The 16,439-nt window shown below is 33.1% G+C and overlaps 1 protein-coding gene across 1 annotated transcript in view; it reads right to left on the bottom strand.

The window, feature by feature from the left end:
• The window catches only part of PCDH15 (protocadherin related 15), a 1,333,392-nt gene that overhangs the window by 108,125 nt on the left and 1,208,828 nt on the right, over positions 1–16,439 (bottom strand). The window contains exons 26-27 of the mRNA XM_064488173.1: positions 14,871–15,011; positions 13,027–13,139 (exon numbers count right to left, since the gene is read on the bottom strand). Of these exons, the coding sequence (XP_064344243.1) occupies positions 13,027–13,139; positions 14,871–15,011 (254 nt within the window). The remainder of the gene's footprint in view (positions 1–13,026; positions 13,140–14,870; positions 15,012–16,439) is intronic.

Here is a 16,439-nt window from a genome sequence, read left to right as displayed (position 1 = left end):
TCTACTTCTGTCTCCACACTCACCACCAAGCATTCTCTCATACAGATTTCTATGCTCTGTATTGGACTTGGAATTCTTAGAACATCCTACAATTTTCCTCCCTCTGGGCCTTCACGTATGCTACTGTTTCTGCCTAGCATAATCTTCCCCTGGCTAATTTTTTAGGTCACTTCTTTAGGTTTGTACCTTAACACTGCTTTGTCTGGGAGATTTTTCCTTTTAGGTCTCATCTATTTCTCTTCATCACTGTCCTACTCTAGGCCAACCGTCATTGTTCTTTGCTTAAAATCCTATAGTTTTCTATTAACTAGTCCATATTCAGCTACTTTGCCTCCTTTCCCGTTTGACTTTCAAAGAGTGGTCAGACATCTTTTTTGAAGTTCACAGGTACTTCTATCAGCATCAGTCTGAGCTTTCTCAGCCCACTACCTGCTTGCCATGTTTCAGTGGCTTTCCAGTGCTCATGGGATAAAACTCAAATATGCAGTATTCCCTATATTCTGCCTCATCTTACAGCACAAGTTACCCTCATCCTCCTTTCCTCAGCAGTACTGGCCTTCTTTAAATTCTTGGATGTGTCTTCCTCCATTCCAATTTAGAATTTTTATGCAATCAGTTTCCTTCCAATTCCTGAGCCCACTATATTCCTTCACCTACAAGTGCAATTATTACTTATCCACATCCCAACTGCTTTTTCCAAGAATACTTTCTCAGATATCCCCCATTACTGTTTCTGTATACTTTGTTATAAGTGCCCATAAAGCCATGTTTCTTTTTCAGTATCATTTACCATTGTGTAATTATAATCTGATTCTTACCATCATTTGATTAATTTCTGTCTACTACACAGATTATAAGATATCTGAGGTTAGGAACCATGAATATTTTGTTCAGCATTATTATTCCCAATGCAGTTATGTGCTCAGTAAATATTCCCTGACAGGATGGGGAAAGGGACTAATGCCATTTGAATATAGCAGTCGTTCTATTTTATTTGAAAATACTTTCAATATCTGTCTTCTCCTATGAATTGTATACTTTAGAGAGGCCATGTCTTCCCTATTAACTGTTCCATTCTATAATCTGTACATAGTATTGTGCTTAGACAAAAAAAAATTGTTCAATAAATCAGTGAACAAAGATGCTGGATGAATTAAGTGGAAATAAACTTCCTGTTTCATCTATTTCATTCTACCCCAAACAGAAATCTTAGCTTACAGAACATTGAGAACTTTCGTAAAAAGACAAATAAAATATCGCATCAGTGAGATAGAAAAAGGCTTCACAAACCAGTCTGTAAGGGGCTCTTATCTTGTCTGTGCTCATCCCGGACATCAAGAACTTGACTCAAAGGTGTGGGAATATATCTCTATATGACAATAGTTGCAGGAGTTATTTCATTTATGGAGATGAGTAGAAGATGATATCAAGAATAATAAACCATATTTGGTCATGAGAATCCTATAGCTTTAACCATCACATATACATTCAAGGCAATATTATTTAAACTAACATTCAAATTGAGTAGAAATCCATTCCCCGCGTTGCAACTAAAGTGACATTTCCCTAGAATTAATTTTTTTAATCAAGAAACTGGTGAGGATTTGCTAACCAATGAGGGTAGAGAAATGAACTCCTGATATTTTTGATTGCATCCACTTTTTCTTTCTCACCTCTTTATTTGCTTTTAGGCAATTATTTATTCCCACCACCCTTATTTGGAAAATATGGTAAATGTGTGTTATTCTTCCAATCACAGAAGCAGAAAGTTTTTTATCCCATCACCGGGAGCAGCCAGAAGACAGACGATTAGATTGTTTCTTCCCTTTCTGTGTATAAAATCCTTGGATGGCCAATACATGGCATAAGGTTATTAAACAATAATAGTACAACTACACTCTTAAGCATGTTCTCTGTACCAGGTACTTTACAAAGTTCTTTCTCTCATTTATAAAGTAAGCATTGTATCCCTTGGGAAGTTCTCCTCAGGAAGCTATGGTGTCTTGCCCAAATTCAGTCGACAGCCGATAAATGGTACAGCCAGGATTAGGACCTTAAGACTCTTATTATGCTATTTTGACTTAACACATGTTTGCATTTATTAACAAAGTAAAAGTAATGCTCCCTGTTGTATGTTGTACTCAAACTAAAATTTCCCATAGATAGAATGCAATGAAAGAATGGAATCTGCAATAATTCTTTGTTTGGAAAAACTTGTTTTAAATTCTAAACAATGGATTCAAAATAACTGTTTGAACTTGAGGCCTTTGTTGTTGGAAGACTTGCTTCACTCTGCTATGCAGGCCAATGTCAAACTATACAGAATATTGAAAATGTGAAGGAGGAATTCAATTCCATGTGGATACAGAGAAAGCCTATGAAAGTTGAAATGAAGGATTGTCAGAGTCACTCTTCCAATAGTTAAGGAGGCAAAATCTATTATCTTTGAGGCAAGATTTTAGTAGTACCATAAAAAGACAGGAAAGGTTATCTTCAGGTAAAGTCAGTTCTCATATTGAACAATAAATCTAAATTAAAATAGAAGACAACTTTAGCAATTAAGTGATGCTCTCTGCATGAGGGTTTATTTTATATTTATAGTTTTCAAATACCTTTCTCTTTCTTTCTCATTCTTTGAAATCAAGACCAGTAGTTCCCCCTAAACTACTGTCCTTATTGAATAAAACTCTTCTCAAAATCCCAAAGTCCAAACTTATACGGTTTATATAAGAATAATGGCAATGTTTCTCAATATAAGATAATTTTAATTTTCTTGAATAATGAAAAGTTAACTGGAACTGTTCACTCAAGCCATTGTGATAATATTGTTTTCATTTTGAAGTATATAAAAATGGATTCCTGGTCGTTAAATTATGGTTTTTCTCTGCTTTTGTGTATCAGGAGGTAGGCTGTTTATTCTTTAATTCTTTATAAAATCTATTCTATTTTTATTTTTCAGTATAAAGCCTTTCAGGAAGCTTAAATATAAATTGTATAAATTTTTTGCATTGTCATTTGTTACAAGATTAATTCACATTCATCAGCAAAGTATCGATTTTTTTTTACTTTAATAGGAAAACTAACAAGATTATTTTCTTGATTCAAAGGTATTTAGTTCTTTTTAAAGTCAAGATATTTATATTTATGTTATTCTTATTTTGGATTTACTATATTAAATTTCAATAATACCAGACATTGAAAATGACTTACAGTATTTTTCTAAGAGTTAGCAAAATATCAACTTGTTCAAGAAGTTAATGAAAATACTTTAGGAACATTTGCCCCTTCTCTTCTCTATATATACAAATATAAATTTTGAATTTCTCTTTTTATGGAAATTACATTTTAAAATGCATGAATTCTTAAAAATGAATATAAATGTGGCATTAAAAATCATGTGAAGTTTAATAATCAATGTTGATACACTTGCATTTTAAATAAATACCAAATGTATGTCTATATCGGTAGCATATTTGTTTAGAAAATTTGTAAATAATTGTCTTTGGTACAGTTTTGATAAATTGTATAAGAAACTGCATCTCCCATTCAAAATCAATATTCACATTTAGACTCTATGATCTATTCCAGACATGTTGACCTTTCCATGATATTTACCTTTGAAACTGATGACAAGTGAATCCCAGTGTGTTTAAGTCCTTAGTCCATCATCCTGAGATGAAGGCCAAATGTCATTCTTCAGAACACTAACTCACATGACCTACAGGAGTCAATCTATTCTCAAGTAATATGATGTGTCTGAACTACTATTGGGATTTTGGTATTTCTGTCTGGATTAAATGAAAGATATATAAAATGTGTTTTCTGACTATGATAGTGTAAATATTTTCCAGATGATCCAAGTACATAATTGACTGAAAACCTCTTATCAGACATGGACATGTGGCGGCAATGAGAGTGTACCTCACAGATCTCCAACTATAGGATGTACACTTGAGCAAGGTCCCAGCTGTGGTGCTCGGATGTCTATTTCTGTGTTTATATGAAGGTCATGCCTCCTCGGGGATGCTTGCAAATAGTGATTGAGAAAAGCAGAGATGCTAAGGCAGGTCCTTTCCTGAGAGACACAAGATTTCTCTGACATGGGAATCTTACTTAAATCATCATCCAGAACCTTACTGAAATGACACATTACTCACTCAAATGACACAGTAAGGTAGGATGTTTATGTACAGGCTATCTCCCTTTTCTTCAGTTGGGGGTCAGAATGCATGTGCTTTGAAGGTTCTCCTAGCCTTACCCTGCTTCCTCCTTATTTCTTTTCCACTCATCTTAATGTCTATTAAAGGACGAACCTGAACAAACACAGGACATTAAGGGAATAGAAATTCAAAAGGAGTATTAGTATTTTGAAAGATACAAATTAAATTCAAAATATTCATGAACATTTAGAGAAACAGTTCTAGGAAAAATAAACATGAAAATTTTTTTTAAGATTTTACATAGAACTTTAATACATATTAAAATAAGTATTAATATATATTGATATATTAAAATGAAGATGAATACATTGAATAGGTTTAATATACATTAATTTACATGGAAACAATAAAAAAAAGAAAGCCTGTGATAGTTAACCATTATTAAATATCATAAACAATTTGCCATATGGATTTACTAAACTAGTATGAGAAACTGGAATTTCATTTCTTTCAGTTCAGCAACTACGTGGTTACTATCACACTTCTGTCTCATATTAATGGCAGACATTGCCAAGTATGCAGAGTTCTCTTTCTCAATAAGCATAATCCTTATCAAGACACTTGCTAATAATCAATAGGAGAGCATTGTCACACCTGTCTTAAGTAAGGAGTTTAGCTCAGTTTCAGTTGTAGGGTAGCAAGATATTCCACCCCAAAATACGCTGCTTTGATATATTGATTATATTGAGCAGTAGGTACTTTAAAAACAGCAAATGCAGGGAGAGGCTTTCTCTGAATCTCCCTTATCTACCTGAAGACAGATCCTTGAAAAGGAACTTAATCATCTTAGATTCTCTCCCCAAGAGTTTCATCGATCAGGGAAGATTGACTGTGATCCTAGGAGAGGAAACTAGCAGTAGACACCACGCCCAGACCAACACTGCCACAAACTATCTCACCTCTGATCTGTTCTACTAGGGACTCATTCATCTTTCCTAAAATTATTTACTCTCCCCCAAGAGACCTGCATCCTCCCTCCCGTTCTCCTATTAAGATGGTATTTAATCCTGAATTCTAAAGCCATCTCTTTGAGTTGCTCATTTTCCGGTGCATGTCCCTTGTATACGTGAGAAATACATGTTAATAAACTTGCTTTTCTCTTGCTAATCTGTCTTTTATTACCAGGGTCTCAGCTAATAACTCTGAAGGGTACAAGGAAAATCATTTCCCCCCCCTTTCATAGTTATACTACTTGAAAGAGGGAGAGAATGCTAAAATTGATGAAGGATCAGGTAAAAATACAGAAAAAAATAATTTAAAAGAATAAATACATCAATAATAATCTCAGCATAAGGAATGACTTCTCAACATTTACAGCTATCCAAAGATTGAAGGGGTGAGTTTCTCACAACTGTAAGGTTTTTAAAAGAGCCTAGTCAACTTTGTGCCGAGGATATTGCAGAAATCAAGAATTATATTATTAAGCTGAATAAATGATCTTTATGGTCTATTTCATTTGAAAACAGTTTTTATGAGTAAGATTAGCCTATTTTTCTCTACTTTCAAGGAAAATTAAATTACAAAAAAATATTTAAATTAAAATATAAAATTGAATATGGATATAGAGAAACTTCTTAATTACCTGAATGGTAATAACTCAAAAATAAGGATTATTTGTATAAGGCAGGGCCTCATATTTGGACTTCATTCATTGCAAAAAATAAATTAATAAATAAAGACAGCTGGAAATGATTTTGAAAAGAGTGGGTTGGTTTTGACAATAAAATATAAAGAATATCATGATCTCTTTAAGAAATCTGTTTTTGGGAAAGGGAAGTGAGGAAGTATATAGAAGGATGATTTGGGGCATGCAAACTCTGTAAGACACTTAAATTATTGCTATATCCTTGTTTGTTAAAAAGAGAAATGGAAAGATTCAAATAAGGTAAGAATGATGCACGGAAAATAGAAATTTGTTACCATTTTGAAAGTTTTGATTGTGTGTAAGCTTCTAAACAATATGATTGTTTACAATTATAGAAGTAAATATTATGTAGTCTGAAGAGTTATACACTTCTCAAAAATTTTAAGAAGTACTCAGTGTTTTCTGTAAAATGTAGATGTTCATCTAATGACAAATAGATGAAGCAGATGCTGTCTTGATCCTCCATTTAACCTAATTAAATGACTCAAAGAAAGATCGAAGGTTTGAAGGTTTGAAGACGTCATGAAATTAACAAAATGAGTCTGTTTCCAGTATTACAACTGCCGGAGGGGAACAAAGAGAAGTAAGTGCATACTTATTTTAGGAATGACTATAAATCTGGCCATTATAAAAGTAAATATATATCTGCATGGGGCAAATTGCTTTCCCATTTTGAGATTCTTCCTACACTTAAAAATTACTTGAAGCCAGACCATCGGGAAACAATTTTAGTTCATGGCATTTGAGGAAAGACAGAGTCAAATGTTTTCCTTATACATATAAAATATCACCATAGTATAAATTATAAATAAAAACAATAATGTGAGAAATTGCTCTTCTAATTTTGACAAACTAAATTATTTCAATTAATATAGTATGGTCTGTAAAATCATCGAATAATTTTGCAAACTTCTTTATTTCTTTTTCAAATAACCATTAGTTAAAAAGTAAGGTTTTAAATTATGAATAGGACACAGAGGTGTAACATAATTAAGTATGTGCAAGGAGGGTTTACCTTTCTGCTACTTTAGCATTGGTCAGCTAACCTACTAATTACCTGCCACCTAAAATTTAGCTGCTAATATTTACTACGATGTTTACAAATTGTTTGTTACTATTTATACTTTTATAATTTTAGAAAAGATAATGATAGGTCCATTATTATACTCCAGCAACCAAGTTATTACTGGTAGCTCAACATTTAAATGTTTTTAACTCCATTAATAGAATAATGGATTTTGTTTCTTTGTCTAGGTAGAACTGGTATGTTGGAAAATATTTTGCCAAATAGTAAATGCCACTTCTCGAATGTTTTCTGATATTCTCCACAAAGACAGTCCACAGCTCATAACTCTCATTTACACTCTATTATGATGTTTTCATTTTCATTTTCTTTTTTCCTTTTACTTTTTCATTTTACTTTTGTGATCAAGACAAGCAGACTTCTCAGGAAAATGGAGAAAGTAATTAATTGTAATCAAATAATAAAGCAATAATAACCAGTTAGAAATCAAACTTTAGCTTGCAGTCCAGTAAGGTTTGGTTTGCTATATATAATATAAATACTTGATAAGCTAAAATCACTAGAAATAATTTAAAACACTCAAAAATGTTCATGTAAGATTTGCTTTGAATTAAAATGTATTCATTCTTTTACTATTTTAAGAAGAATGTAATCTGTTTTATCAATACATATTTAAAAATAAAAATATTTCTATACTATTACATCATTAGGCTATTACATCATTAGTTTATGTACCCAATATTGTAGGTTCTTAATAGAAACAAAGTGATTTTAAAATGACTTACTGCTATTAAAATCTATAATTTGTCTAAAATTACACACTAAATGTGCTAGTTCTCCACATACACCATTTCCCCCATTTTCCTCAGTGATAGAGGTGGGGCTAGGGCATAGCTGCCTTGCTGGGAACAGCACTCCTCCACTCTTTCATAGCTAAGTGGACATTTGTCTGGGTTTTCAAGACTGCATGTGCGCTGATGTAAAGTTTACAACTCCTACTTCACTTGGTTCAGGAAATCTCTAGAGGTGGATTTCTGCCCCTGTTCCCTTGGATTTCTGTCCCTGTTCCATTTCTATAAAGTGAAATAGCAATAATTAGTATTATTTTGAAACAGAATATCCAAGATGAAAGACCCTAAATTGTCCTGGGTTCCTGAATGAATGCATGGAAGAACCGCATGAAGAAGAGCTTCCGCCAACCTACAACAGCCACTTCAGACTCTCATGTGAATCCAAACTACATGTACTTTTAAAATTCTTTACACCATTGAAATTTACAGGCTTCTTTTTACAGCAGCCCAACCTACCTTAATTAATCTTAGTATCCTGAGACTTAAAGATTTAGTAACTGGCCATTCCACAAAATAAGATGGTAATTGGGCCAGGGGAATGAGGTCAAGTTAAAAACTCAATTCAAAATTCTAAAACAAATGAATATTTTATCTTTAGGATCTCTCTTTAACACTGGGTCATTTGTTGAAAACTATTTTTTCCCTAAGAAATGCAAAAGTCAATATTCGAATGAAGACATTCCTAAGATATTAAAAACCAAACGTAACTCAAATCACAATGCTACCTATCTTGGATTACTATTTTCATTTTGTAACCCATAAGCATCCTCCTCCCCACAACCTACCAAGAACAGAAATTTTATGTTATCATTTTTTGATTCCCTGAAATTTGACAACATAAAGTTGAAGTTTTTCCACCAGGAGCAATTCTGTAGTGGAGGTAAAATTTTACCTCTAACCTCTTAGGGTTTTTGTTTTTGTTTTTGTTTTTGTTTTGGCTGAGCTTAAGTATTAAACTAAAAGAAAACAGATTAACAGGAGGAAGTATATACATTCATGTAAGTTCATATGACATGGGAGTCCTCATCAGGAAAGGAAGACCCAAAGAAATGGTGAAACCTACATATGTTTATATTAGGATGAACACAGATAGGCAATAGAAAGGAAGATATAAATTATGTTAAAAAAGATCTGTTTGTATAGAATTATCTTTGGTTTCATTCCTCATTAAAAAATGTTTCTTTAAAAAAAAAAATGTTTATTTTCACCTAGTACAGGGAGGGTATCTTTCATACTAGGAGTTTTTATCTCCTGTTTTCAGGAAGAAAAGGTGAGAGTAGAACACTCTTCTTGTATTTGTTCATTTTAAACTGTTTTCAGCTCAAAATAAACCTGTGCCAAAGTGGCATGTTTTGGAGTGGCATATTCTGCCATCCTTCAAGTCCAACACAAGGGATCATCTTGATAATCAAATACTAAAAGCAATGTTTAGCAACTTTGGAAGTTTTATGCAATTAGCTAAGGCAGTAAATGAATTAAAAAAAAAAAGACAGGGAAGGGGACATACGAGGTTTACAACAACTTCCCTTCCTTCCTTCCTCCCTCCCTTCCTTCCTTCCTCTTTCTTTCTTCCTTTCTTTCAAAAAAGGAACCCGTGCTGACTTTGACAGCAATCTGAAATAGTCTAGCCATTCTGACAAAGATGGTGGTTGAATGTACAAAAGGAAATACTATATAGAAATAAAACTATTCTACCACAAATACTGTTTTAAAAATGACCATCTGGGAAATAATGCAATATAAATGAGAAAACATTTCTAAAATGATTAATATATGATGAGTTGTTTTATACTAATAAAACACTGACCAACTATACTAGTTGTAACAATACAAGCTCCTAAATTTCTTGCTCACATAACAGTTCGTTGAGTGTCTTCCAAGGTAGGTAGCTTTCCCCTAGGCTGTAATTCAGAAGCCTGGGCCCCTTTTAATTTGTATTTTTATAATTGTTAACATATGAATCCCAAGGTTGCCTGGGTATTTTTTCCATTTCACCTATCCATAAGAGGAAAAGGTTAAGCCAGGCCAAGAAATGATACAGACCATATTTTTCCATGTTTTATTGGCCATAACTCAGTCCCACAGTTCCACTGAGCAAGTGAGGCTAGGAAAAAAAAACTCTAACTGAATGCCCAGGAGAAAGAGGAAAGGATTTACTAGACATCCAGACACTATCTGTTTTGTACCTTTCCCAAAATTTTCAAAGGAATGGAAAGATGATTGATGAAGAAGATAATCATCAGCCTTAGGTTTCTTTTTTTTAATAGTTCATTCCATGCTTTATGTCAAATTTTAGTCTATATAAACACTTAACTACAATGATTTGCTTTTATTCATAAAGCAGTGTCTTCTATCAATATTTGGCATGATTTTTTCATTGTTCAAATTTTCTGGGTGTCTGACAGAAAACAAAACCATCCTATTCAGTATCTAAGTACTATTAAATCCATTTTGGCAATTATACTGATTCTTACTTAGGATTCTCTTCATAACCTGTAGGATGCAACAAGAGTACCCAAATGCTGGAATAGCACATGGACTAGGGTAGTCAAGGGCACTATTTGCAATTGTTAGAAATGCTCTTCTGGAAGGTCAAAAATTCTTCCACATGTGCTCATGTGACTGCTTGTAATTTTAGCAGCAAATAATTGGCTAGCTCTTTCTTCTCTAACAATTTTATTAATAAAATACATTTGCGGTTAATAGTTCTATGCAGAGAAGATAAGAAATGGTAAATTATTCATTGAAAAAAACATTTTTTAAAGGTGGCATTAAACAAAGGCAATCAAAACAAGAAATCGAAATGAGCAATGCCCTGATGAGATCCATGACCTTGGCCTTAATGCCACAATATTTTAGCAAAAAGAGTTAGTGAGCAATGCGATAGAGAAGGCTGGAGGCATCTGTCTACTGCTAAGGAAACAGCTCCAAATGAATGCACAGAAAAGGGACACTATTTATTGAGTTTATTTAAAGGGAAAGTGTTATTCAGGAAGCAAATAGTTTTTCTTTGGGGACTTCCAAGGAATGAGTAGACTTGGGATGAGAAGTTTTGGAGAAAAAAGGCGGGAATTTTGTTAAGCTGAAACAATGAGGAATTTCTGGACCCTCCTCAAATAGTAGGTACAATTTTGTAAGTACCTGATCTAGATAAGGTGGTGAGAAACACAAGTGGGTTTACATCCATACTGGTTCTTGAGAAGACCAAAATAAACACTTTTGGGAAAATTATCAAAAAGTAGAAAACTGTATATCACATAGCAAAGAACTGGAATCCATAGGTTTCCATGTCAACAAGAAAGGAAAGGAAATAGGTAATAATGGACATAAAGAAGAAAATGACCTTTAACACAGACTGACCAAGAATTCTTACTGTTTTAAATACAGTTTACATCTCAATGGTTTACGTATGTGTTAGGTAGAATTTTCTTGTAATTATACTACATAATTTAATTTAGTGTTTGAATCATATAAAGGCAGCTTTTATTAAAAAAAAAAAAAAACCCAACCTATTTGGTTTAATGTGGGAAATGTTCCCAGATGCATCACCTCCTCCTCCCTCAAGATCTTAATCCTGCTTCAGCTTAAAATTCTTAAGTAGTTCTTAGAAATTATGAGAACAATAAAATACAAATTCTAGAATATGATAAAATATTCTATTATATGAAATCCTCATTTTTTGAACTGCAGTCAATATCATTAAATTCCAATTTGTCTCTAGATAGATTAAATTCATTCAATGTCATTCAATACATTCTCCCATATTCCTTATTAACACTTTTGTACATGCTGATTTTTTTTTGGCTTGGGGCATTGTTCCGCATTTTTGTGGAGTGGTTAAACTCTACTTTTCCTTCAAGATACAGATCAAAACTGTGTTGATCATGTTCAGACACAGTTGAGCTCGTCTGCAACATCCTTTCCTAGTACTGTGAGCTTCTACTGTGTTTTCACAGTGTACTGTATTTTTCATATAGTTCTTTGTTCCTACTCCATGGTTGTGAGGCTCTGGAGTCCAATGATCAGCTGCCTTTAATACTACGCCCAGAGTGAGTATATAGTAAAATACAGTATATAGTGAGCCTCCTTCTAATGTTGGTGAGAAAGCTATCTCCTATGGGTCCTAACATACTAATAACTGTACATTAATGTTTTAACTTACTGGGTATAAAAAATCATGAAAGAAAATTCTACCATATTTGCGGGAGAGCGTTATAAAACTTTCTCTCACTTGTATCCAATCATGAAGCAATCACAAAAATATGGTGACTTGAATTTCATGATTTTTTTCAATAAATTATTTACCTTCTAAGGATGGGGCTATATATATATATATATATAAATAAAATGCATATGTGTGTGTATGTATATATATACATACACACACACACCTTTCTCTCCCTCACACATACACAAACACATGTTATGGACAGAATTTTGTCCACTTAAAATTCATATGTTGAAGCCTTAACCCTCAATGGGATGGTATTTGGAGATGGGGCCCTTGGGAGGTAATTAGGTTTAGATGAGGTCATGAGAATGGGGCCCTTATCTTGGGATTAGGGCTCTTAAAATAAAAGAGACACTAAAGAGCTTGTTTTTTGTTTTTTGTTTTTTTCACTTTCCTCCATATGAGGTTTTGGAAAAAGTCAGCAGTCTGCAAGCCTCGAAGAGACCTCTCACCAGAACCCATCAGGCTGGAACCAAGATCTTGGATTTCCAGCTTCCAGAATTGTGAAAAAATAAACATTTGTTGTTCAAGCCACCTAGATCTTGAATTTTGTTGGATAGCCTAGCCTGACTAAGATAGTATATACACAGACTCTACAGCTCTTAATATATATTATACACAGAAGCACACGCACTGTCTCTCTCTTTCTCTCTTATTACATAGGAAATATCATTTCAGATACATGTCAAAATTATATGATATAATGTTTCTGGTAATAATAGGAAACTAAATGTCTAATTCTCACCATTGAGATCATTAATCATTTGCCACTTAAGCCTAGAAATATAATGTAATTTTCAAAGTTTGCTTTCATTATTTTTAAAGGATACATTATTCATTGGAGCATTACTAAAACTGTTATTTTTCACTAAATTGTCATTTTAACTCTATTGACATGTAAAATAAATATAACATTATGCTAATTCAGAAAAGCTTAAACTAGATTTAGAAGCCCATTTCCTTGATTAATTCACATCATCAGTTTTGAGAGGCTGAATCCAAACAAAACAAAACAAAAACCTTCACATGCCACAAAACCCGACAGGAATCGATACCTGTATTCCTCCTGTGTGAAGCGTGGGATTTCTCCAGGATGTAAGACAAGAATTTTCACAGTGGCACTGCTGGACATCACAGGCTTACCATCATCAAATGCAAGAACCACCAACTTAAAAAGAAATAAAAATTCATGTTAAAGACAATTAACAAGAAGAAAATAAAAGCAGCATTTTTCTAGGTATGTTTTTAATCATTGGACTGCCTGGTTCTCAAAAGGGGAATGGGGTGCAATGACCATGTCCTCACTGCCTACCAGGCAGCAGAGATTGTGCCACCATCTGCTACATATGTTCCCATTTAACCTTCACAGCAGTCCCACCAGGTAGACGTCATCGTTTCCATTTGCTAGATGAGAAAACTCAAGAAAGTTGAGTTAATAACTCTACTATAAAAAAAAAAAAAAAAAAGAAAATACCAGTAAAACAAGAACAAGATACTACATCTCTCCAATTATAAACTCTTTTCCACAATCCCACTGGTGCCTACAGTAAAAACATGAGCCTTTATCAGCATCAACACTTATTTAAAAAGTGTTAAATTCAGTCACATCGATAGCAAAAAAGCTAATTAGCCGGCTTACAAAAAGAAATTAATTTTTCCAGTGAATTAATTGTCTGCAAGATTATAGGGCAAAAACACTTCACTCTGGAGGATAAAATTGGAAATCTTTGTAGTTTAACACACTTTGATATGCACTCTCTTAAAAACAATTAAAATCTATAAATCCAAGTTCATACTGCAGAGCAGAAAATGTTCAAATAAAGAAAAGCTTTAGTCATAAGATGTAAAATCTGTGTATTATTTGTTACTAAAATAGCTTTTATATCTGATACTTTTCTTTGATAACCTATATTATGTCAAGAAAATTCTAATGTTTCTTTTGAGAGATATTACATTTCAAAACTATGTGTTTCTCTGGAATGTACATAACCTTGGAAGCTGCAGGTTATTAATCTAAATTAATTCAACGTAGACCATGAAACCAAAACCAAGGATCATCCTGAGAGCCCCAATTTATCTTCGATTTAATACTTTACAAACAGAACAATTATTCCAAATAGAGATAAAATTATGTGAGATATAGTACTAGCTGATATTAACTGTATTAACTGATGAAGGTATTTCCCCAATGTTTGGTCAAAGGTTTTATTCCCAGAAGCAAAAACATTTTCTATAGAAAATGGAAACAGTCAAACACTAAATAAAGTGGATTATTTATAATAATAGCAAAGTAGTATTATTTCAAATTCTCCAAAAATACATCATGAGTACATAAACTTGATCCAACAATTGCTTCCAGGTACTTATCTTAAGGAAAAATATTAGCAAGTGACAAATAATATTTGTACAAGCAGTTTCATGATAGTAAAGATTATAGTAACAAAAATTAGAAACAGCCTAATTACCCTACAACGGGGCATTAGACAAAAAAAAAAATAGTGTATTTGTACAATAGAACATTATGCAACTATTAAAATGATAGCATTAGTAGTATTTATTGGCATGGGCCATATATAACTAAGATTTTAAAAAGCAGTATGAACAATATGATTGTGTTATTTTAAAATATATATTCATATACTTTTATTTGCATGGAATGTCACTATAAGGATAGGGATTATAATGGTAAATTCTAGTTATCTCCAAGATGTGAGTATCAAGTGATTTTTTTTCTTTTTACCTAACTGTATTTTCTCAGTGTCCATGCAGAAGAAAATGTGTTGTTTTGTAAGCTTAAATATTAGAAAGGAGAAAAATGGAAAGAAGTATGGTTATCTGTTAAACTCTCCATCAAAAGTTAAACATCAAATAGACACTGTGGGGAAAACAGTGTACTGACCTTGAAAATTGTTGTGGGTTCTTCATTAAGATTGACCCGAGTTATTACTCTTCCTGAACCTTCTTCTACATCAAAAATGCTGGCAGGATACGGAAACTGGACATCATCTACTCTATACCTCACACGACTTGCAGGTAATCCCTAAAACAAAATTACGTATTATTTTGCAAAATGAAAACAAAAGGTAGTGATAATGTTAGACTCACTGGTAAAACAAATAGTCTTACAGAAATGAAGAATCATATCTTAACTTTTCATACTTTCACATTTGAAATGTAGCAGAATCTTTAGTTCTTTAGGGTAAGAATTTGAATCAACGAAGGGTCTTTACATGTTATTTAAACTTATGTAAAAGAATAAATTAATGGTTGCCTTGGGTGTCTTCTCTTCCACATTCCTCTAATTATATGAAACCTCACCTTCTTACTTGAACACAGGGTCTATTTAATATTTTATCTTCTAGGACCATTATAAGTTACTTTCTTTGTTATATTTATTTGAACTCTGTGATACTCAGAGGACGATGAAGTGTGGAGGATTGAGGTAAAGTAGAGGAGTGGGTATGGAAGTGAAGGAAACATTATTTTCCATCTGCTATATGTCAACTTACCATGCTAAGTTTTTTTCATAAATAAATTCATTCTCACAACTATCCTTTAAGATAACATTTCTAATGATGATAGCTATAATAGTAAAATGATGATAGCTAACATTGGTTGAAAGCTTGTTATGCACAAGAACCATACTAAAAAATGACACATGTATTGTCTACCACTCATTTTTAAATTAATGAACTTGAGGCTTATAGGGAGTTTAAAAATGTTGATTTGCCCCAGACATAGACTGAGATAAGTTGGAGAAGTAAACGAAAAATTCATTTTTAAAGAAAGAAATTAACATTTGATAATGTTTTGTTAAATTTATTTTAAAAATTTTTTAAAAATCTCTTAAGCCAGTCCTAGAAGTCAAATAAACACATCCGGCACAGAGCTAGTATGTGGCAGAGTTTGACTTCAAACCCAAATAGATACTATATTACACCTGGAAACTCTTTAAAGAAAAACACCTCTATCTGACATTATTCTGATGTGCTAGAAGTAAGGATGTCACCCCCACGGGCTGCCTTGGTTAATGACACTGTGTGGAACATTGGTTCTGAGAACACAGCCCTCTGTATTGTTAAGTTTTTCATAACTGTCCTTGAATGGGATTTTGTTGCTCATGTTGGTTCCTGTTGTTCATGTTTGCCCAAACATAGGACAGATATGTTATGCTTCAGGACTTCTATAATTCCCTAATCATTATCTGTAAGTCCAGTCCTTTCACACGTTACACCTCACAGTTTATCACCACCTCCTCAAACACTGTGACTGTTTTCACTCTCTGTCTTTCCTTCTTCCTATCAGTTGCTCTGTCTCAGACTCCTGGCTTGTTATCAAATGAAGGTCCTAGAACTAGAGCATGGATCTTCAGATTTATAGTCAAGTGGACTTTATATCTCACTGTGTAAGGACTTAACGTATGAAACTGTGATGTGCCTTAAAATGGGTTTGATTTACCAAGACTATG

The sequence above is a fragment of the Camelus dromedarius genome, chromosome 8 (assembly GCF_036321535.1).
Source record: "Camelus dromedarius isolate mCamDro1 chromosome 8, mCamDro1.pat, whole genome shotgun sequence".
In the NCBI taxonomy this organism is placed as follows: Eukaryota; Metazoa; Chordata; class Mammalia; order Artiodactyla; family Camelidae; genus Camelus; species Camelus dromedarius.
The sequence above is the reverse complement of the archived record's forward strand: the minus strand, read 5'-3'. Positions and strand labels throughout refer to the sequence as shown.